The 24656-nt window shown below is 48.5% G+C and overlaps 1 protein-coding gene across 8 annotated transcripts in view; it reads right to left on the bottom strand.

Annotated features, from left to right (window-relative positions):
- LDLRAD4 (low density lipoprotein receptor class A domain containing 4) overlaps nucleotides 1–24656 on the bottom strand; it is a 438865-nt gene that overhangs the window by 259811 nt on the left and 154398 nt on the right. For 6 of the 8 annotated variants that reach the window (XM_063597165.1, XM_034943954.4, XM_034943953.2 and 3 more), the window contains exon 3: nucleotides 5973–6394. In XM_063597165.1, the coding sequence (XP_063453235.1) occupies nucleotides 5973–6012 (40 nt within the window). In that variant the 5' untranslated portion in view covers nucleotides 6013–6394. Of the gene's footprint in view, nucleotides 1–5972; nucleotides 6395–10968; nucleotides 10987–20142; nucleotides 20165–24656 lie in introns of those variants that run through there. The other 2 variants (XM_057300403.1, XM_057300404.1) reach the window with 2 other exon arrangements.

Raw genomic sequence — 24656 nt, forward strand, 5'->3', positions numbered from 1 at the left:
CTCACTCTAAAGAGCATCGGCAGAACTAGAGAGAGGAGAGAACGGAGGCAGGGAGACGGTCTCTTGACACTGTTTCTCTGCAGCACTTGACATACACCTGGCAAGAGCTCCGTCAATATTTGCTCAACAGAAGCAGCCCGCCGGGGACCACTGCATTGGCGCAGGTGGGACAGGCACACGGGAGCTGCAGATGGCAGGAGGCGACCCCCAAAACATTTGTGGCTTCTCCAGAGTGCGTGCTATGAGAAGCTGTCCCTGCCTGCTGTTCTCTCTCAAATGCCTTCCAGGTCTTGTCATTTGGAAAACACTGCCCGCTGCCTGCCCACCTGGGACCTTCATACTGCACAGCCCCATATTAAAGACTGAAAAGTTCTGTAGTAAAGAAACTGATTTAAGTTTCTTCTTCCAAGCTTTGGCCATTAATTCACCCCCACTCCTTTTATGGAGGAACAGCTCTCAATATGTCCTAAAGCAAGCATTCTCTGGGCAGCTCTGGAAGGCGGGGGCTGAGGGCATCCGTGGGTCAGCCACAGGTGCAACCTTGCAGAGGAGAGGGATGAGGAACGCGCGGAAGGTCTGTGGCGTGGGAAGGGCACGTCGGGAGCTGCTCCTGAACACAGCAGCCCAGTCACACCCCCAGCAAGCCTACATCCTTCACTCGGAGCCCACAGGGGAAACAGCTCCAAGTATTCCATTTAAGTGATTCTTTTTCAGTCTCATTAGTGGCTAAGAAAACCTGGTCACCAACATCCACAAAATAGCACTTTCAGACAAAGACTACTAACTACCGTCCTCCTCCTTTATGAGTGAAATAACCTTAATTTATTTAACAATTAGATCTGATTCTCCTTTCACCAGAAAGACTCGCTATAAATTCTATAGGAATTTGGTTCACTTACCTAGTTATTTGAGGTTAAATGTTTTTCTCTAACATTAAAATAATTTAAAAAGCCTAAGAAAATTAATTGTGCAAAACCTCTGCAGTATCCAAGGGTGGTACCATGGGCCGGGAAGAGGCAGAATCTCAAGCCAGCAACCTCTTTAGGATGTGTACGGTGACACCCAGAAAGGATGCATTCCAAGTCAGTCAAAACCACAAGAAACCTCAGGTGAAATCTCCACCACTATGACGGCACCTGGGACAGAGGCCGGCGGACCCAGCCTGGAAGGGTCCCTGCTTCCCTCTGCTCAGAGGAACTGGGGGTTTGTTTTTAGGACAGCCAGAGTCTTATCTTTCCCAAGTCCATTCACCTATATCATTGCCTCAATGAATGACAGCCAGGCAGAAAGAGGGCCTGGAAGCACAAAAACAGTAAGTTTAGGACATCTGTGTTTTTACATGCTCAAGTGTAACATGAAGGTGCTCCACATAACACATGGCACTCAGGCGGCCTTTAGAGCCGCATGCTGCAAAGAGCTTCACAAATGCCCTGTGAGGCAGGTGGGGGCCACTCCACGCACAGCTGAACCATGGAGGACACACCCAATTCTGAGCGCAGTCACTGTGAACAGGCGACTGGCAACAGAAGGAAACCAGTTTCAGCACAGCCTCAAAAGTTAGGATCAATCAATCCTTCTGGAAATTTAATTATAAGCTGTAACAGAATTCACATCTTTGGACCCAATACTTTTGCCTCAGGGAGTTTATCCTAAGGAAATAATCAAATATACAGAAGAGCTTTTATGCACAAAGGTGTTCATCAAAGCGTTATTCATAAGGGTGAAAACTGTCAAAAAGTGGACTATCCAACAACAGGAACACAATTTTAAAATTCAAGTACATGTACATGAAAATATTATGCAGCAATTTAAAATCGTATTTATAAGAAAAATGCTCGTAATGTAATGTTAAAAGGGAATGATCAAGTTACCATATTAAATACTATTATGAACACAGTTCTGTAGGAAGAAATTTGCAAAAGACAAAACTGGAAGGATGTAAACTAAAATGTTGCCCGAAGAAAGAGTCACATGGCAAAGATGCGCGTAGGAAATTATTTTTATTCTTTTGACTCTTGCGCTTTCCGAGTTTGCTTACAATGAGCAGATGCTACTTGTAAAAGGAAAAAATTAATTTTTGATATAAAATACTATCTAAATGACTAAAATCATTTCTAAATTGCATATGCTGAGAAAACTAAAAATAATGTATCAATTCCTGTATGCAAGCATTCACCTAAGATCATAATTAAGAAGTTAAATACGCATCTATGTGAGTATACCCACACTCACCCAGGAGGCACGAGGTCAGAGTGAACTCCATCACACAGGATTGCCAACGTGGCATGGGGACAGGGGCCTTCCAAACTCCCACCCCCTTCATGGTACTTTCACACGCTCCAAACAAACGCAGCTTCATGGCAGGTCTCCCAGCCCTCCCCCACAGCCCGAGTGCTGCCCAAAACCCTCTTAAAGAGGAATTCTGAGCCTCACCCTCCAAGAGAATTGGAACATAAAGTGACAAATTTCTTTTAGTGGACATATGGTTAACTGCCCAGTGACGTTTGCCTGGCCCTAAAACAAAATTTAAAGCCTAGGGAAGATGCCTCAATGTCTTATCTAAGGCAAGACTCCTTTCCATTAGCCCAGAGAATCAGCAAAATCCAAAATTTTAAGAACAGCAACCCAACTAAGGCAGTGGGCTGGGCACCAGACTCCTGAGTGCCTCCTTCTAAAGCTACACCTTCACCCAGCTGCCTGGGCAGGCAGAGTGTGTCAGCCCCTGCATCCTACATCACAGGGACTCTTGCAAACTATGTGGGCAGACAGATGGGAAGGGAGACCAAGAATAAAAATGATGAGCCAAGTCTCCAGGGACCCAGCTCCAGAGAAGGCCAGGCACTCACATCTCCTTATTTCACTGCTGGTTACTTCCTAGAGAGAGATGGGGAAGCTAAAACTGCCGCCCTGCAGGTGCTGGCGCACCCAACAGTGTGAACACTGTTCAACACATGATGGTCTGAGAACAGGCAGACCCATTATTTTGATCCCCCCTGCTGAAGGAATGGCACAAGTCAGGTGATTTTTTTTTTTTTTTTTTGAGACATGACCCCCTCAAGCACCCTGGCCTCTCTCTGAACACTGCTCTGCTGGGTGCCAGCTCCCAGTACTTCCCGGACTTTAAAGTGAGCCGAGCACCTAGGAGCTTGTGAGGATAAGAGTCCTGATTTAGCAGGTCTAGGTGATGCCAAGACCAATTAAACCTCAGTCTCTGAGGGTGAGACCCAGGTGGTAGGGAAGCTCCCCAGGGAACCCGTGTGTACCCAAGGCCACACAGCGTGAGACAATCTGTAGAGGCCACTGGCACCAGCCAGTTCCTGCCTGCACTGAGTGTGCCCCGCGGGGAGCAATGCCAGCGTGACGGCGCTGGCCTCAGAGTTGCTGTGACACCTGGCAAAGGACACATAGCAGGAGCACGGTTCCCGGCACACTGTGGCTCCAAAACGTGGCTGTGGCGAACACCCCACCACTGCCGCCGGCACACCTGTTCCTCAGCCAGGCTGATGCTGGGGGGAAGAGGCCAAAGTAAGGAAACAGATTCTTGGGAAACTCATAAATGTGAGCTGAAAGAGAGGAGCCAAAGTATTCTCAGCACAAAGAAATGATAAAATGTGCAGTGATGAGCAGAGCCCATTAGCCTGACCTGTTCACTCTACAACACATACATGTATCAAAACATCTCACTGGAACCTACCAATATAGAAAGCTTTTATTCATAAATTACAAATAAAAAAAAACGTGAGCTGGGGAGGAGCTACAAGTGGGTGGCTGTGAGCAAGTGGGGAGGAAGGTGGGGTGACACAGGCCCCAGGGGTAACAGCTGCCATATACCTTGGCTTAATATGTGAGAGGTACTGTCCTACCTGCAAGAATCCTCCAGGCAGAACCACGGGATTCTGAGTATTCTAAACAGAGCCTCAGTTTGGCCTTTCCCTTTCCTTTGGGGCAGAGGTATCCCCAGCACCCCAGAGTGTGAGGATGGCATGGGTATCTCAGTGGGAGCCACGTGGACCACCATCAGGTGCAGCAGGGTGAGGAGACGGCCCCAGAACCCTGGCCTCTGTGGGCCACCATCAGGTGCAGTAGGGTGAGGAGACGGCCCCAGAACCCTGGCCTCTGTGGGCCACCCTGTGGCCTCCACCCTGCAGTCAGGTCCATGGACAGGGCAGCTTCCTAAGAGTGTGCCACTTTTCCTCGGGCTCTTTTTGTCCCATGCTCACTTCCTTTTCTTTTCTTGCTCCCTCTTCCTCCCAGAACTACTCTGAAGAGCTTCTTTACGTCAACTCCTAGGTGCCGCTCCTCCCCAGCTGCCTCCTGGGGTGTGGGGAGAAGGGACAAGGAGGCTGAGCACATACCCAGCCACTTCTCAGTTGCTTCTGCTGCCCACCCCCACCTGGAGGGGAGGGGTATCCACGAGGGAGCTGCCCACCCCTGACTGGAGGGGAGGAGTATCCACGAGGGAGCTGCCCATCCCTGCCTGGAGGGGAGGAGTATCCACGAGGGAGCCGCTCCTGAGACGGAAACAGCTGAAGCACACACAGTGAGGATGAGGAAGGACAGGGTTTCTAGACAGCTGGGCTGCAGGTATGAAGATGGTTCAAGAGAGCTTAGCTTTGCACGTGCTCCCCCAACCCTTCGTCTACACAGCTGCAGAGTTCATCCACATGGGCCATGACCTGCACACCACAACCTGGGAGGAAGGTGTACACAGCTGCGGAGCTCATCCACATGGGCCAGAGAATAACCAGCCCCTCACAATCCAGAGGCAGACATCTACACAGCTGCCAAGCTAACCAGCACGGGCCCTGACCCACCTCCCACAACTCGGGGAAGGCACTGTCACTGAGACTCCATGTCACAGACTATGTGGTGCAAGCTGCCTCAGGAGGTCGCCTGCAGGTGCGCACGGAAGCGGCCGAGGTGGGGAAGACCCGTCCCCTCGTTCTTCCTTGGAGAGGCACCACAGCGGCGCTCCATCTCTTCACACCAAAGCCACGGCGACTGCGGAGGAGTGCAAGGCTGTCTAGGAGCTGACATCTAATCCAAGGAGAAGGCCCATGCCAATCAAGCCTGAGCCCCTGCCCCTCTCTCCAGGCATCCCAACAGCCTGACCTGCTCCCTCCACAAAATCTGAAAAGCTGCAAACTTCTGGGACTCACGGAACCAGAGAATAGGGTCACTTCTTGTGACTATTTCTACCATCTTTCTCTTAAATGAAAGGCAACCTCCACAAAACATCTTTTATGTAAACACATTCTCCCTGGATTCCATGAAGTTCCTCAATGTCACGGAGCCCAGTCTGTCTACGAGGAGCCAGAGGCCCAGAGGATTAAGTGGCTTCCTGGAATGTTACATGAATCAGACAAAAGAGCCAGGATCCGAATTCAAAATCTCGTGTGTCTTGGGCGAGGGCTCTGGGCACCAGCCAGACTGTGTGGTTCCCTGCAAACTGCCAGCCAGGGCCAAATCACCAGCACACTGGGGTGTCCCACTTCTCCCCGCTCACTGCAAGACGAGTTCTGCCCAGTTGCCCCAAGCACACAAATAAATGTGAGAAATTAAAGATGGGGAGGCACCAAGCACACATCGGCAATTAATCTTTTCCCTCGGAGAATCTTCCCGGTTCTGTAAAGAAACCACACTTCCCCTACCCTCGCTCAGCAAGTGACATATTTCCTTAGAGAACAGAGACTTGGAAGACGCTGCGAATACTGCAGGATATTGTGTGTATCCTATCATTCAACAAAAACAGAAGCAAAAAGTGTCAAACACTTTTTCAAACTGCTATTGAGAGAGCGAAGGAAAACACATTATTATTTTGTCAGAATCAGTCACCACAGCAGCCTGAGCCCTTGACTGCGTTGGCCTTCAGCTCCTGACTGCAAAGGTAGGTTCACTGCATGCAGTGGTTTGGGAGTTTATTGCCTCCCAGGAGTGGAGGCAAAGCCTCGGATTATCTGGAGCATGCTCACCTGTGAAAGCATTTGTGGCCTGAAAACCAGCTTCCGGCATACTGCTCCCCGGACAAGCCTGTGCTCCAACTCTTGCGCTGTCCCGTCGAGGAAGCCGCCGGGCGAGGCTCAGGTCACTTCCATCTTAGCCTGTCCGAGTCCATCGCTCTGCCGGGCCGGCCTCTGGGAGCATCCGTGGCCCACCAGCCCGGCTCTCGCGCGGGCGGGCGGTACCTGGGTGTGGCACCTGGGCGGCGGCGGTCCCCGCTCCCGTCAGCCGTCCAGCCAGGGCGCGGAGGCCATGGTGCGGGTGGAGGGGCTGGCCCTCAGGCCCTCAGAACACGGGCGCCCCTGGCCACGCCGCTGCCAGCATCCTGCAGGGTCGCACCTGCACGCGGGTGCTCCTGGTCCCAGCCGCGGCTCTCTGTGCTCCGCCTCTGAAACTGAAAAGCAAGAGGTCACTTTCCTGATGACCAGCAGAAGCATTACAATTAACAGGCTTACACAGGACAGAAAGGAAAAGCCACGGAGCTGCCTCCACGACCCCACTGTGGGCATGGGGGCTCCCACAGGGGCTGCCAGGGTGGGAGGAGCTCCACCTGCCCCCAAGGCCACAGCTATGCTCCTCCCAAGGTTCAAATGTCCCTCCTGGGCCATTCTGCCCTCACAGACACCCTGGGGAAGAAACTCATTTCTCAAGCTGGTTCCCAAGGCCTTAGACTGGGGTCTGTGGTGCATGGCCACTGGTCAGCGCTCCAGGAAGAAAATGTAGGACTTGCATGGAGCAGTTTTTAAAAGTGATTCTATCTATCTATCTATCTATCTATCTATCTATCTATCTATCTATCTATCTATGAATGACAGGGTCTCACTAAGCCGCCCAGGCTGGCCTCAAACTCCTGCCTCAAGCAATCCTCACAAAGGGCTTGGCTTCCCAAAGTGCTAGGATTATAGGCATGAGCCACCATGCCTGGCCTAAAAATGGATTCTTAAAAGGAAAACAAATGCCCACATTAACTTTTTAGTGAGAACAGGAAGGAAAAGCAAATTTAATCTATAAACTGCTCCATATGTTACATAACAATAGAAGCATTTTGCCTGTAATCCCAGCACTTTGGGAGGCCGAGGCGGGAGGATCACCTGAGGTCAGGAGTTCGAGATCAGCCTCACCAACATGGAGAAACCCTGTCTCTACTAAAAATACAAAAAAATTAGCCAGGTGTGGTGGTGTATGCCTGTAATCCCAGCTACTTGGGAGGCTGAGGCAGGAGAATCACTTGAACCCGGAAGGCGAGGTTGCGGTGAGCCAAGATCGCGCCATTGCAATCCAGCCTGGGCAACAAGAGCGAAACTCCATCTCAAAAAAAAAATAATAGAATAATAATAAAAGCATTTTACAAAATGTTTTTCAGATATTTTAATGTTCCATTAAACATAAAGCAATATTAACAAGAATGTCAGAAGCCCAAAGGATCAGACTTTTAAAACAGAATCCTGAATATCAATCTCCAATATTCAGGAAAAGAAACCTCTTTTATGTTATCACTTCATCCTAATCAATTTATAACCAATTTTTAGAAAATGTAATCTCATTCTTCTTTTTCTTCATCAAACTAAAGAAAAAGAACTTAAGAGAACAGAGCACAGAACAGAAAGGAGCCCTCTGTTAATCACATGTTGCTATAAACAGAAGGTAGTGAAGTAACACATCACTGATACGGACTAATTACAAAGAGTACGTTATAAATTAATGAAGTACTTTAATGATACTAAGACATCCAATTCTATTACCTTCATGTATCTATAGTAACATTCTCAGTTAATAAGGTATGGCCCAGTAGGAGTCCTCAAGTTTAAAGAACAGGTAACATTTTAATTAAAAAATAAATTATTTGTGTAAATGGTGGCTTTGAAGTGCTTGAAAATGTGAGAAAACATCTTTTCTCTGAATTCTAACATTCCATCTAAAAATGGCCAACATGCAGGTCCTACAGGAACTTCGGAAGAAAACTAGTTGCACTAGCATCATGAACTTTGGGAAATGGAATTTATCCTGCCAGATAAAAACAGAAGCCCACCTGCCCTAAAGCTTTGATTTTTCTCTGCCCTTTTCGATGATGCTTTTGGTGTGCAAATATGCTAGACTTTATTTGTTCTCATTCTCTAAACTCAGAGAGAAAACCAAACTGCAGGGAGGTTTTTGCTGTTGTTTTATTGTGGGATTTTTGTCTATTTGTTTCATTGCAGAAGTTATGCTACCTCACTTTTTTTAAAAATCAGGTTATCATAAGGAAATAATCAACAGAATGAAGAGACAACCGATAGACTGGGAGAAAATATTTGCAAGCCATACTTCTGATCAGGGCCTAATATCCAAAGTATGTAAGGAACTCAAACAACTCAGTAGCAAGAAAACAACCCAATTTTTAAAATGGGCAATTACCTGAAAAGACGTTTCTCAAAAGAAGATATACAAATGGCTGACAGATATATTAAAAAATGCTCAACATCTCTAAGCATCTGGGATATGCAAATTAAAGCCACAATGAGCTATCACCTCACACCCATTAGAATGGTCATTATCAAAGACAAAAGATGAGAAGTATTGGCAAGGATGTGGAGAAAAGGGAACCCGTGTATGCTGTTGGTGAGAATGGAGACTGGTACAGCCATTTCGGAAAACAGTACGGAGTTTCCTCAAAAGACTAAAAATAGAATCACCATATGATCCAGCAATCCCACTGCTGAGTACATATCCAAGGAACTGAAATAGGTATGTCAAAAATATATCTACACTCCCGTGTTCATTTCGGCACTATTCACAATAACCAAGATATGGAAGCAACCTAAGTGTCCTTCAGTGGATGAACACATAAAGACAACATGGTATGCACACACAATGGAGTACTATACAACCTTTAAAAAGAAGAAAATTCTGTCATTTGCAACAACATGGATGAAACGGGAGGACATTATGCCAAATGAAATAAGCCAGGAATTGAAAGACAAATACTACATGATCTCACTTATGAAACGGATGGACATTATGCCAAATGAAATAAGCCAGGAATTGAAAGACAAATACTACATGATCTCACTTATAGGTGGAATCTGAAAGAGCCAATCTCACAGAAGGAGGGTAGAAAGGAGATTACCAGAGGCAGGAGGAAGAGCGATGAAGAAAAGGGAAATGTTGATCAAACATACAAAATTTTCAGATGGACTGGAGGAATACGTTTTAGTGACGTACTGCATTGCATGGTGACCACAGTTAATAAAAAAAGTATCACATATTTCAAAATTGCTAAAATAATAGATTTTTAACATTCTTACCACAAAAAATGATAAGTTGGTGAGGTGATGGATATATTAATTCATTTGAATTGAATATTTCTACCATGCATACATATACCAAAACATTACATTGTACCCCACATATATGCAGTTATTATTTGTCAAAATGTCAATTAGAAAAATGAAGTTATCATACATCCCACATGTCAAAAGGCTATGGGAAAGACTGAGGCCAATGTGGATCAAAATAGAAGAAACGACCAACTTCCCAGTTTTCTTATGCTGGCTTAATCACCCCCACCAATCCTTAACTTTACATCTTCTAAAAGAGAGGTTGGACACAGGTGTGTAATAGCTCCCATGAGGTCTAAGCGTGGTCATGGCCAGGATTTTTAGGACAGTGATGTGTGCGGTTCCCAACAAAAGCAGGGTGAACACAGCTGTGTTACCGCATCAATGGATAACGTGCCTATTCCTATATACACTCTGAGTCTCCCCCAATGCAATTTTCAAGGTAAAATGCAATTATAAATGCTGTAAAAAGTCTTCTTTCTCACTGCTAGCAACAAAGATTAGCTACCCTTTCTAGGAATACGCAGCAGAGGTGCAAGCTTCGTTCTGCTCAGTGAAAGACTGTGACCACCCAGAAGGGGCCAGAACCCAGCGGCACTCAGTAAGTGTGTCAGGTGACCAACAGGCAGGGCAGGGTGGGTGATCAGGACCCAGAGAAAACTCTGAGGGCCAGCACAGTCAGCAGAAGCCTGCAGGCCCTGTTCTGGACAAGACGTGTGCTTTTAGTTTAGAAACCAACCAGCAATCAGCACAGCCATGCTGGGCATCTGTGGAGCAAACACGTGGAAGGGTAAAAGTTGGAGCTGAACAAACGCTGCTTGCTGGCCGTCCCTCCAATCTTCTGCTCTCCTGAGCCTCCTGCTCATGAGCTGCCACTCAGCTTTCCAGTCTCAGCCCAAACAACCCTCCCTGGAGATGCTTCTTTGATGGCCCCCAGTCTAAGTCCAGACCCTGCTACGCAACCCGCAGCACCTGGTCGGCTTCCCAAAACATCTGCAGTTGTGACTCCACACGGGTGTCCTGATTGCACCATGCCTGCCCGTCTCCCCCACAAGTGCCATGACAGCAAAGGCAGTGGCCAGCAGATCCTCCAGTTCCCCTTGGCACCCAGCAGGTGCCCAGTAAATACGTATTTCCTGAGCGAACACATGAGTGAAGGAAGACACTTATGTGAAGCTTCCCTGAGTACTATACCCAGCACAGAGAAGGCTCAGCAAACACCTACACAATTAACCCAGCCCTAGCTGCGCCTGGCAGGGGGCATTTCCCAGGTGGAGGTGCTGCTCCTCAGCCTGCTTGGCTGGGACCCTCCGGGCTGGTTTTCCCACCACCCAACTAGAAGAGTTGAGATGATGATTACAAGTGGTGAGCCTGCTGCACTTAACACTTCCCACAAAGTCCTATCCAGCAAAGGCCTTCAGAGGTCATTGACTTAAATGCCCTCAGGCTACAGAGACAGAGCAAGCGCTGCCCTACGGAGGCGCAAGAACTGTGCCCAACACTGGCAGCAGGAGAGCAGGACTGACCCTGGGCCTCTTGCCCTGAAGGCATTGCTTCCCATGCTACTCCTGAGGCCCAGGAAGCTCCCTAAACCCAAGTGGCTTAAATCATGAGAGAAGGAGAGGGGGGAATACAGGAAGAGGCAACTTACCCAGGACGCAAAGTCACAGTCAAGATCCCCCCCAAGGCAGCAAGCACATGGTTATCATTCTATACACACACACACACACACACACACATGCACACACGCGCACACACACACACACACGGAGGTTCTATTTATACTGGGAAGATGGGCAGGACTAACCAGGAAATAAATTAATTCAATATTGCACTTGAAAAATGTCATTAAGTCCCTCCCATAACAGAGCAACAGTTACTAAGGAAATAGAGCACGTCAAATGGAAAAACACCCCCACAGGAAGGGACATTTTAAAAACATGAACACTCACAAACCTAACCAAGTAAGTTACAGGGTATGTCTGCCTTACCAGTTATTCACAAAAACTTATATGAAACGCAGTCCTCCTCAGAGTCATTCAGGAATAAAAACTGAACTGTGTCCATATTATATCTTTCATTAAAAGACACTGTAAAAACAGACACATGGGGTTCAGGAAATGTGAGGGTCACACACGGGCACAGAGGCCAAAATCCAATGGAGAAGTCAAAGAGCCTTTCTTCCAAAATCAAGTAGCATTCAAAAAACCGTAGTGCATAAAGAATTGACGCTGCAGTTTCATTTTTTATTTCCTCCTGCTGTGGACAGACTGTTTCGCTGGCGGAATGTCGGTTACCTAGGTGACAGCTCCACAGCCGCGGCGACTGCTCCAGGCCCCACAGACGCTCAGGGCCGAGCCCCGGCCTGTGGATGCCGATCCCTGGCCACTCTACCCACCAGAGAAGTTCCAGGGAGAAAGGAACACTGCAAAACAAAGAGGTCATTCTAAACCTTGGCCAACTGGGGCTCTGTTGCAAAATTAAAAAAAAAAATAAAAATGACCATGTTTGAGAGCTGCACTGCACAGCTCACCTATGCATCATCTCACCCTATGTTCATTTAGGATCAAAGAGGCAAAGGGCTTGTCATGAGACTGATGGGAGAAAAAGTGGGAAAAAGACCCTTGAGAAGCTATTTCCAACTTGAGCTGGGACCAGGTGTCTCCAAGGGAGATGTCACACGTCTCCATGTGAGTGCCTCAGAGCTCACGGATAGTGCAGACCTTGGCAATGGCCAGTCAGTCTCAAGATCTCCTAACAGTAAAGAAAAGGAGGTGCTACAAATAAAACACCTCTGCCTCCAGGCAGCCAGCTGTAGGCAGAGAGCCCCAGGTAGGGACCCACTCTGCTTCTGGTACCCGTGGTGACTCCCGGCCCTGGCTCCCATCTCCTCTTTTATACGATGAGGAGGTGAAACTGGAGGTCCCTCTCATTCCAAAAAGTCCCCTATGGCCATGTCTCTGGCCGAGAGAGAGGGCAAATGGGCATAAAAAAGGACACAGTGGGCGGGCACGGTGCCTCACGCCTGTAACCCCAGTGCTTTGGGAGGCTGTGGCAGGAGGATCGCTTGAGCCCAGGTGTTTGAAACCCACCTAGCCAACATAGAAAGTCCCCATATCTACTAAAAATATAAAAATTAGCTGGGCATGGCTGTGCACACCTATACTGGGGAGGCTGAGGCAGGAGGATTGCTTGAGCCCAGGAGTTCAAAGCTGCTGTGAGCTGTGATTGCATCACTGCACTCCAGCCTGGGCAACATAGCAAGACCCTGTCTCTTCAAAAAAAAAAAAAAACTAAAGAGAAACAAAAGAAAGGGACACAGTGCAGAAGCACAGAAAATCCACGTGGAAATGCAAATCTGAGAGCAAGTCAGAGAAACAGGCTGCCTATAGCCAGGGAAGACTGAGTTGGAGTGTGATGAATTTTTCATGCTACTTTTCATCTCTGTGATGTGGGGGGAGCAAAATAACATGTAGCTTTTGTAACACAACCTCCAAGCCATCCTCACCCTGGGTAGCTCAGTGGGATCTGGTTACTTGTTCAGCGTAATGTAGTTCAGGGTAGCGTAGTGCCTTGCTGTAGGTCACCAATTCAGGAAGCAAGTACAAAACCCAAAACATCTGATTCAAAGACACACACAGGCTGCAAACAGGAAAAGCAATAATTATATTAGAACATTCTTTAAAATGTCACCTTGACAAATCTGACACTTGATAAATCCTGAGGCTATATTCAAACCAAGTTGGAGAGAGTTCCCCCCAAAATAAACAGGATAACTGTCCTTAATACATTAGTAAGTCTATAATTATCGACTCATATGATCTAGCAGCAGAGGAAGCCGCAAGGAGTCATATATCCGACCCCTGTGCTTTGTGGAGGAGGCAATCCAGAGGCTTAGGGAGAGGGGACAGGTTGAAGGTGAGTGTGGGAGGAATGCAAGCCAGGGCTGGAACCAGGTGTCTGGATCCTGGCCCAAGCTTCCAGTTCCACTGTCCACACACAGCGGCCACAGGAGACACTGGCTCAGGAGGGAGAGCCTGCAATGCTAGGAAGACAGCCGTGCACACCTGCACCAGCCGCTCGCTGGGAATCAGGGAATACTGGGAAGATCTCTACTTTCCAGGGCCCGAACCAGGCCATTCCCACAGCACCCACATGCACAAGGGAACGGGAAAGGGTCAGGGCTTGGCCCAGGGGCAGATGATCCCTGAGCAGACGTGCATTCTGGTCTGAGCCCGGTCTGAGCACATCACAGACACCTCCACTGTGGCCACCAGCCAAGCAGCGGCAATGCCCCTCCCAACCCAGCCCCACCCCCGTAGAGGTTCCGCTCCCACTGTGGCCTGGCGTGAGGGCTCGGGCTGACGGGCAGGGGGCTGGCGGGCAGGGGGCTGGCGGGCAGGGGCAGGCCTCTGCAATCCTCCACACCCAGGGATCTCCCCCACTCCAGCTTTCTTCAGATAAAATCAGCTTAAAATGGGCATGACAGGCAAACAAGAAGGGGGTCAGACCATAGGCTAACAAGTGTGGGCAGGAAGGGAGGGGGAGCTGTCTCATTCTTTGGTGGGAATAGAAAAGAATATGAACCGACAAGCTGTTTGTACGAAACAATTTTCATCCCCCTTGCCAAGCCACTCCTTGCTGTCAGCTCACAGCAGGCTTCCCTGGGACACCTGTGCCGGCCCACAGTCTTCCCTGCTCTCTGGCCTGCAGGACGCCACCAAAGCTGCATCTCTTCATTCAGTATTTCAACAGCTATTTGTGGGGTCATTACTCTGGCAGGCACTATTTTAGGAGCTGAGGAGACAGCAGTGAGCAAAACAAACCAAGCTCCTGTCACCATGGGGCCCAGATCCTTGTGTCTCATCTGCCTCTGCAGGTGTTTCTGGACAACGCTTCCTGATTATCCTTGGCATTGACCATGGGGACTAGAATATAGCAGGTACCCAATAAATGCTGACTGTACTGCACAGAATTCTAGCTGAGCCTCAGCTAGGTCACCTCCTTTTCAATCTATGGCCTCTGTCCTGCATCTGGGCACCACACACAAGTGGCTGCTGGCCTGGGGGTGCCCCATGGGGGACATCGTGGCTGGGAGTTTACTGCACAGGCAGTGCCCAGCCCCACACTGTTTCAAACATGCTCAAACAAGAGCCTTATACAAAGGGGCCAGAGGACAAAAGTCTGGGCTCTGGCCACATTGGGTTCACCTCATTCTAGGCTGTGTGTGACTTAGGCAGTTATTTAAAGTCCCTGAGCCTCAGTTTCCTTGGCTGTAAAATGGAAGCAATGATGGCACTGGCCTGATGGAGCCATTGTGTATCTAATGAGAAAACACAAACAAAACCGTAGATCTAATGAGGGCTGGAGAAGTTACCACCCCTCCCAAATTACTACAACCTGCCTCAGCAGATGGCCAATGAAATCGCGTCTCTAACACGGCTCAGCCCACCCTCTTCCAGTTCTTATCTGACCCAACTGATACAACGTCGGATTCATCTCCTAGTTCCTCTGCTAATTTGTCTTGATTTTTTTAAAAAGTTCCCAATAGATAAAAATCAAAGCTCAAATCATTCCATGCCAGCTAAAATTAACAACAGAGAGAAACAGGAGAAAGGATACAAAATTAGAGAAAGTGTGTGGGTGAGGTTTTTGGTATGAAATGTGGTAGAATAGTAGAAGAGGAAAAAAATGTCAAGAAAGAAACTTGCCTTTAAAAGGAAAAAGATAGAGGCTCTTGATATTTGATTGGCTTTTTTTCATGTTTTCATACTGAAATATAACATTTAAAAAGCAGCAATAGAAAGAAAAATAATAAATTTGACCAAGTTTTTACATCTCCTTCTCGGAAAATCATCACGCAGGGTCCTGTCTGCTGTTCTTCCGTCTCTTTTCTTGTGTGGTTTGTTCCCTTGGTAAAGTGCTGACCTTTTAAGTTCTTCACATGTACCTCTCAAGCTTCCACACAGCCCTGAGAACGAAAGATGGCACGGAGAGGGCAACAAACCACCCTTCTGACAAGTAGGGTGCTCCCATGCCCCTCTGCCGGGCGAGGCAGCCTGTGAACCTGCAACTGTCCCCAGGAGCAGCTGTCACAGAGTGCAGGGAACTCAGGGGAAGGCTGCCTGGTCCCTAACTAACGGGGCCACACCAGGACACGCAGCAAAACACCCTACACCTTAAGGCTCAGACAAACTGATCAGCGATAAAACAGCCAATGTTCCCCACAGAAATGAACGATCAGAGTCATTTCAGTCGCCTGCGTTCACAAAGCCTCCTAAGCATTCCTTGTTCACCAAGCTCCAAACCAGCTCCACAAGTGCCTCTTAAATCAAACACACAGGGAACAGCTGAGCTTTCATGAAGCACTTCTGTCTCATTTGCTCACATTCATTATCTGAGGAATATATATTCCTTTAGGACAAAGAAAAACTGTCCACTTTATATAATTTTTCACAACTCGGTATCCAATTCAAGGTGAGTGGGGGTGGACAGAAATGCTCCAGTAAGACTTTTCTTAGATATTTCCAGGGGAGACTCTGTGTTGTCTGGGATGGGCCTGCGAGGCTCTGCCTATTGCTCCATGCAACTTAATATAGGCTCAATGGCGGGTCATGCTCGCGAAGCTCTTGGGACTGGCCAGCAGTTTGTGCTCTGGCGGAATGATGACTCCTCACTGCCTGAGTACGTCCATTATGACAAAAGGTAGGGGAAGTCCCACTTTCCTCTGGAGAGAGGAAGCGGTTTCTATTGCCTGAAGAGGAGAAACAGATAGAGGCCCATCTGATATCCTCTTAGAACTTAAACTTCGGTTCAACCACTCTGCTATTTCTCCCATTTAAGGGAACCAGAAGAAGAAATAATTTGCAGTTAATCGCGTGCCACCCTAGGAAAGTCATGGGTTGTACAACCACCTGGGAGAAGGCACGGGCACTCATCTAAGAGCTAAAAGATGACCTCTAGACCAGCCTTTCCAAGAATGACTTGCAATTCAAGCAGCAAAACCATCATTGAGGCAGACCAAGTTATGGAAACAGACGTGACGCAGCCTAGTCAGTTCATGTTGGTGAAATAACTTAATCTGGCCACAGAAATCCAAGGAGATGCATATTTCAGCAGACGTCTGAAGGACAGAACGCAAAACAGTGCTGTCAGAGGATGGCTCTGGCGTTGATGTTACCGGCAGTGAGCAGACCCAAGAGTGTGACAGAGGAGCTCTTGGGTGTGACACACAACATCAAACGCCACCTGCGGGGCCCGGCACACTAAGCCTTCTGACGGGTAGTCCCGACTCGATGCACCTTCAGGGAGCACTGCGAGAGCTTCCTGACTTCCTGCAAGGCCAGGCGAGGCAGGATGTGAAAGTGCATCTGTCCCCAGAAGCAGCTGTCACAGAGGGCAGAGAACCCAGGGGAAGGCTGCCTGGTCTCTAACTAATGGGGCCACAAACCCCACCGCTGTGTTCTGGAGGCCTCCGGCCAAGCAGAAAGAGTTCATTAGACCAATTTCCACTGCCTTGGTAACGAAGGCCCGTGCGTGTGCTCTCACACAGGAAAAGCAAGTGAGGGTTATTCATGGGGAAAGCACCACAGACAGGTACCATGTATCCCGCCAGGCAGCCCAGGCAGCGGTAAAGATACGTGCCCTCCTGGAAGACAGAACTGGCCCCTCTGGAACCGCGTGTGATAGAGCAGTCTTCCACAGCACCGGACGCCGAGGGTGTGCTGAGTTTGCTGGGCTTCAGAGGCACTGATCGGCAACTGCAGGAGCCGTCTCATCCTGAGCTGTGCCCTCACCCGCAGAAGAAGCCCCTGTGTATACCTGATGCTGAAAGGATCTGTCTGTCTTATATGTCCACCGTCAGATCCAGGCAGGAGAATTCCTGGGATCCACCAGAGAAAACCACAGGATGCCGCTGGCAAGAGGGAATATAACTGCCATGCTTGGCAGCTGACGCCGCTGTTCATGGGGATGCACAGGCTCTGAGAGGCCTTTCATGATCTAAGCGACCGTGGGCCGCGCCAGCCCGACCGCCGACTTCCTCTGCACGGAAAGTCATGTCTTCTTTAGATTTTTCTTTTTCCCTCTCAGAATCTGGCCCTTATTTATTCCCTTCCCCACTGGAGTTGACAAGTAGGAATCGATTTATTCCAACCCCTACTCTGCATGGAGACCTAAGCACATTTCTTCAGACAGAGGCCAGTGCCCGCACAGCCTGGAAGGACAGGCAGGGAGGGGCAGCTTTCCCACAACAGACAGCAACCTCGTGCCTACCCTCCCTCCCAGAGTCTGATGAAGTGAACACAGTTCCCTCAAACGGCAAGAACGAGGACTTGATTTCACTCCTCCAAGGAAAGTAAGCTGCTGCCACTTTCACCAAGATAATCTGGGCCACTGCTCCCCAAATATCCCCAATACCCCAGGCAATCACCAAAACTACCCTCTATTTTTACTTAAAAACTAAATAATTAACAAATACACTTGAAATCGGGAAACACACATACGCCGGTGGACAAGACCAGTGTTGAAGAGCAAGGCGCTGGCGGGCGGGAGGAAACGAGGAGGAGAAGGCCTCCCACCAGGTGCAGGCTCCCTGGCAGGGAGGAAGAGGGTGCTGTTCCCTGACTGTACAGAGGGAAGGGAGGGAAAAGCAGAGCACCATGATTGCCCCAGTAAACTCCACTCCATAACTGAACACTCAGAGCATTCACTCAGGCCAGGGCCTGCTTAGATTAGAATTTAGCTTTTCATCTTCAAATACTTAAATAGGTCAGCATCACTTTACTTTGTCCTTACCACCAACCCAAGCCTCCCCATCTCACTCAGCTTCGGCCCTGCCCTGACCCAGCAGGCCCTCATTTCCAGCCCCAACACACAGAGCCAGCTGTGACTCACTCGCACTGCTGAGCCACAGGGATTCCCCACGTTGGAGACATCACTCCTATCGAAATGACTCATCTCCTCACTTCCTTTGAATAAAAACATGTTATTATGTTCAATAAAACCATACAAGAAATAATAACTAAAGATGGCATTTAAATAACTTATACCAACACCTAAAAATGGCTTCCTGGAGGGAAAGGGAATGACTGGCATTTTCAAGGATATTTTCAGACCTCCTCCTTTTCCACCGGCCTCTCCTCCAGATGAGTCCTGGCTGCATTCAGAGCTGCACGGACCCCTGGCCTAGAGGTAAACTTGGGCAAAGCAGGTTTTACAGTGAGCACAGAGGCTGCCATCAAAATCTAAAAGCAGTCTAGCTGCTCCACTACCGTCCCCTTCCCTTCTAGTTCCCATGGAAACAGACCTCAGATCGCCAAAAACCGGGTAAAGATAGCACCATGCCCAGTGTTCCCGCAATCTGTTTCCATGGGAACAGGAAGGGAAGGGAGTGGAGGCTGGGTGGCTAGACGCCTGCAAATCTCCATCCCCATCATGGGGCTGCAGACGGCACCTACACACAGGTCCAGGGCCTGGGGTGCTCTTTAGGAATAAGATGTCCACTTGGGGATAGAGTCCTAAAGATGAGGCTCCCAGCAGCTGGGCTGTGTAATTGAAGCTGCTGCAGACTTCCAGACACACACCTAGCAGGTGCCTGGCCTTCTCAATCGCCCCTCAGCCAACAGGGATGACCATTTCAGAGCATGGGTCCCACTCCTGGCTGGGTGGCAGAATCACCCCAGACCAACTGAATCACTATCTGTGGGGGCTGGGGCAGGACTCTGCAGTGTCTCATCAGCTCCAAAGGTGATTCTGATGCACAGCTGTTCTGGGAAAGCGATGATTCAGACCAGAGCTTCCTGAGATTAAGGTGCCTGCAAATTCCGGGTATGTGGTGACTGCAGATTCGGTTCAGCAGGTCCGGGGCAGGGCCCAAGAGGCTGCATTTCCAACCAGCTCCCAGGGGATGCTGATGCTGCTGGGGACCACATCTAATTAGTGAGATTCTAGACTCCAGGTTCTTTGGCTCTAGAACCTTCTCCACAGACCAACAATGGACAGACAGCCACTCCTGCATGACAGCTTGCTCCCATCGGCAGCCTGCAGTCCATGACCCAGCTCTGGCCTCCACAGGAGACTGTGTGGGGTCAGGGCTGAGAGGGCTCCGGCCTCCATAGGAGCCTGTGTGGGGTCAGGGCTGGGAGGGCTCTGGCCTCTGAAGCATCCTCTGCTACCTGTGCTATCCCAAGAGACGACCTATGTGGGTCAGAAGGTAACAAAACAGCCACATTTACGTGTAATTATCAGGGACACATGACATCACCTCCAAGTGTGATTTCTCTAAAAGGTAAAAGCAAATTCCACGTGGTTGAGGATCAAACGTACACATTTTTTCTAAATATTTCACACATTTCCACACGTTTGCATGGTGGAAATATGTGAAATATTTAGAAAATATTTATAAATGTAGACATATTATCTAAGAAGAATGGAACTGTACACGTGTCATTTTAAAAGAAATGAGAGAATTTTGGAAAACTCTGGAATTTATTATAAAAAATAACTAAGGTAGCTTTAAAATCCAGTCTAAATGAAAATGTACAAGGTAAAAGTATACTCCACGTTTCAGCTAAAAGTGTGCTGTGTCACAAAAAAGTAGCATTTATTTCTACACTGAACTGCAAAATACCACATAAACTGCCAGGTACTATTCAAAAGCAAGTTACTGATTTTCTATCCATTTTGCTTAAATATAAAAGGGGAGCTATTTCAGTTTGTTTTATTAAATACACTGTCTCCTTCAAAATGCATATATTAATCTCTGAAAATGAAAATATGAGCAAAGATCTCAACCATCAATCACTGAATTATAGTATAAGCTTACCTGAAAAAATAATCTTCTGATTCTAAAAATGCAAAAGAGGAAAAATCAATTATTTCATTAGTCAGCACACAAGCAACAAAGATAGCTAAGCGTTTCTGCACAATCCTATAACTGTGAGCAGCTAAAGAAAACATTGAACATACAGTCTGTGACGCACATTTTCATTCCACTGAAGCAAAAATACACATATATTTATACATATGTGTATAATGTCATACACAAACTTAAAAAAAGGCCATGAGTTGGTGTTGAGACCCAGTTGCTTTTTAGGTTCTCAAAGCGTATAAAGCCAGAGCGCTACAACTGCTGCGATGAGAAAAGGAAATCAAAACAAGGGATTTCTGCCTTTGCTCAAAAGACACACACACACACACACAAATTAAACAGTTGTGGTAGAGGATGCCAAAGGAGTGTGAGCTGTTAAGAGTCCCATTAAAAATGATAAAAATAATTGGGAATAAATACAGAGATGTGCTTACACCCAGCTCCACTGAAATCTGTTAGTCTGCGAGACCCTAGCCAGAAAATCCGTTGTTGATATTTATTGTGTACATGTGTTTACTTTGAGTTTACATGAAGACGCAACTGGAGCCCAGACAGCAAGCTTCCCACAAAGGCCCAGATGGTGAACGGTTCTGCACAGGCCATGCCGCCTCGGCCCCTGCTCCTCTGCTCTGCCGAGAAGACAGGGACGCAGCCCCAACAGACAACACACAAACACATGGTGTGGCTACATGCCAATAAAACTTTATTAACACAAACAAGCCCTGCCCAGGACATGGAGCATGAACATGAAGTGCTGAGTACCGGACCATACCCTCCTCATCTTCAGTGAAATGTCTTATTCAACTTCCATTCCACAGCTTCAGGGAAGGGAGGGGAAAAACCCTGCAGAGCTGGCCTCATTTCAGTTTCTCAGTCACCCTGGAGGAACCTCCAGGACACCCAGACGGCCTAGCATTCCCAGCACGCCCATCCCAGCTCTGTACAGCTGCCACCAATTAACATAAATAATTGCTTGTTGTGTGCTGTTTTGTTCTCTGTATTTTTCTTGCATTCATCTTGTCTCTTTCATTTCTTCTAATAGTTCAAGGGCTAGGTGTTTTTATTTGCATTTTCCCTTAGAATTTAGCTTAGTGTTCAGCAAAAGATACTGCTGACGAGCAAATCCTCTCTTCCTCTCAAAAGGTAGGTAAAAGTACGGCTAACCAGGAAAAAAACTACACCACCTTTACGTGTACCCCCAAGGCAACTGTGGTAGAGAGGAACAACCTCCAGGTCTGCCCTGCGAAGAACAGGTGCACAGGGGTGTGGCTGCCAGCACTTCCTGAGGGCAGGGACCGGCCTTTCTGATGGCATGCCTGGCAAGGGCACACGGCAGTGCTTGGTGAATTCGACAACAGATCAAGTGTGATGAAATATATGGTAAACTAACCTTTTACATTTGAGCAGAATTATGGCATTCAGGAATTAAAACTGCTCTTAAATATCATCAACTTTAACTCACTGTCCCATGTAAGTAGAAACCATGGCTTGAGCGTCTCTAGACACTCAAGGGCTGGGTCCAGAGCACAGTAAAAGCAGGGTAAACCTAATGCTGTTCTAAATGTGATACAGAAACTCCCGCTATTTAAGGAATCCTATAATGAAACTTCCTTCATAAATAAAGACATGAATTAGTAAAAAGATGTTTGTTCCTAAATTCAGCAGTTCCTTGACTGTGGGTTCTCTTTCTCTCTTTCTCTCTCTCTTTCTCTCTCTCTCTCTTTTGAGACAGAGTCTCACTCTGTTGCCCAGGCTGGAGTGTGGTGGTGTGATCTCGGCTCACTGCAACCTCCGCCTCTCGGGTTCAGGCGATTCTCCTGCCTCAGCCTCCCAAGTTGCTGGGATTACAGGTATACACCACCATGCCCGGCTAATTTTTTTGTATTTTTAAGGGAGATGGGGTTTCATCATGTTGGCCAGGCTGGTCTCCTGACCTCAAGTGATCCACCCGCTTCGGCCTCCCAAAGTGCTGGGATTACAGGTTTGAGCCACTGCGCCCGGCCAACTGTGGGTTCTGATGTACTCAGCCTCCCTAGTGGACAGTGCACCAGTGCACTCACAGGGTTTACACTAGGGAGTACAACGGTTCACAGCAACGTGGCGGCAAGGGCATAACATTTGTGAGGTGGGCTCCAGCAGCAGCAGGGCATGGAACACTGGGCTTCCTGGGGCAGCCCCCCATTCTTAGAGGTGATGGCAGCAGTCAGCCCACACCCACAGCATTTCCCAGCCCTGGCCCCCCATCTCAGCTTCTGTGTGGCTGCTCCTCCTGGAGCCTGGGTGTGAGAGGAGCACAGCAGTCCCACAGCCACCTGTGCCAGAAAGGAGAGTCTTCCCTCAACCTCCCACCAATGCGCCCACCGGCACCCGGGTTCTCAGAACAGAGTCCGCCAGGAGCCATAGCTTAGTCTGAAAATTCTGGCAATGTTTTCCAGTGAGAAAAGGTAGGGATTGAGAAACATGAAGGGGGCCGGGTGTGGTGGCTCATGCCTATAAACCCAGCACTTTGGGAGGCCGAAGCAGGGAGATCATGAGGTCAGGAGTTTGAGATCAGTCTGGTCAATATGGTGAAACCCCGTCTCTACTAAAAATATAAAAATTAGCTGGGTGTGGTGGTGTGCGCCTGTAGTCCCAGTTACTCCAGAGGCTGAGGCAGGAGAATCGCTTGAACCCAGGAGGCGGAGGTTTCAGTGAGCCAAGATGCCACCACTGCACTCCAGTCTAGGAGACAAAGCAAGAATCCATCTCAAAAACAAACAAACAAACAAACAAAAAAACCATGAAAGAGACACTGCCTACATCTAAAGGCAGCATAAGGCCCAATGTCACAGAAAATGACAGTCTCCATGGAGCATTTCCCGCGGTTTCTCTGGGCCACTTCCGCAGAGCAAGAAACGGAAAGGGTGCCATCTCCTTATTAAACTATATGGTGCCACTGTAAAGTCCCTGACACAGAGCAGGTACCCACCAGAGTCACTAGGGGCATCAACACAGTCAGCTCAAATCAATAAAGGCAAACTGAAAATTAGATTTAAATAATGTCTTTAAGATGTGGTTCCACAGGTCCATCCTCAGCCTGTTCCCCTCGGTGTCCATCCAGCACAGCAGCAGAGACCACAAGCCCCACCTCCGAACCCTGGACTCCACGTTCCTACAAGACAATGCTTTCCAAACTTCGGACTGCAACCCATTAGTGGTCTATGAAGCAAATGCAGGAGTAAGAACAAATACATCTCAGAAGGTGAGGGCAAGTTCTTCTCCAGAAACTTCTGTGCAGTGGTGTATGAATGTGTGCTGGCGCATGTATTTTGCACTGTGACTCACAGTCCTGATATGAAACCCACTTCTTCCTGGAAAATACTTTGCTATGGACACAGCTCCCTGTGTGGCAGGCCACCTGCAACCAGGAATTTAATTAGTGCGTTGGCTGAGGATTGAAAATGTCCATGCATTGACTATTCCATGCTAATAGAGACGCATTCTAGTGGCAAGAGCGCAAAACCTCCCCAGAATCCCCCACAGTTCCAAGCCACGGCTCGCTCCTGGGTGGCAGGCGTGGCCAGGCTGCAGGGAGGGGCTGAATTACCCTTCCAGTTGCCTCTGATTTGAGAGGAAACAGAAGGCATGGGAGGAGGCATCTGTGTGCGTAAGCCCACGTGGCGTTTATTACCAGACGCCTGGCATCAGAAGAAAAGACACTGAGGAAAGGATATTTATCTAAAGAGCATGAAGTTCACTCTCAATATTTACTCAGAGGGAATCAGAGCATTTATCCAAGGTGCTGCAGTGCAGGGGCGGCTCTCAAAACACACATCTGCTCAGATCGCTTCTCTGCTTAGAACTCTTCAAAGGCTCCCCAGTGCACTTCAGATGCAGTGTACACTCCCGGGCACCTGTGGCTTCTCACAGTCTGAACACTGCCTCCCTTCCACTCTCATCTCCCTCCACCCCAACTGGAGACCCCGTGCCATGCTCTGGCCATCCTGAGTACACCAGCAGACGCCCACAGTGCCCCTGCCAGCAACTTTCTCACCAAGACCATGGCCGCCCACCCAACAGCCCACTGAGGCCAACAGGCCCCCAGGCTCCCCACACGCATGCCCTCTTACAGAGCGCCTGACACCTGCGCATATTTTTCCCTTTTCTGTCTCCACCAGGCTGGACAGCTCCTAGAGGGCAGAAAATGCATTTCATTCCTACACCTCCAGCACCAAATACAGGTGCTCTATCAACACTTACTAACTGAAAAATGACCAGATCACCCTAAGAAGGTGAGTAAGTGGTCACTATGATCAGTTCCCATGTCCCCTGCCTGTGAGCCGGCCTCAGCCTGGGGTAAAAGCACACGGTCCTCCCATAGCCAGTTCCCATAGTCAGCTTCCACATTCCTTCTATAGCCTGACGTCCAGCTCACCGCTGACACACATGGACAATGACTGAGCTGCCTCTGGCAAAAAAGATCATGGCTT

The sequence above is a fragment of the Pan paniscus genome, chromosome 17 (assembly GCF_029289425.2).
Source record: "Pan paniscus chromosome 17, NHGRI_mPanPan1-v2.0_pri, whole genome shotgun sequence".
Lineage (NCBI taxonomy): Eukaryota > Metazoa > Chordata > Mammalia > Primates > Hominidae > Pan > Pan paniscus.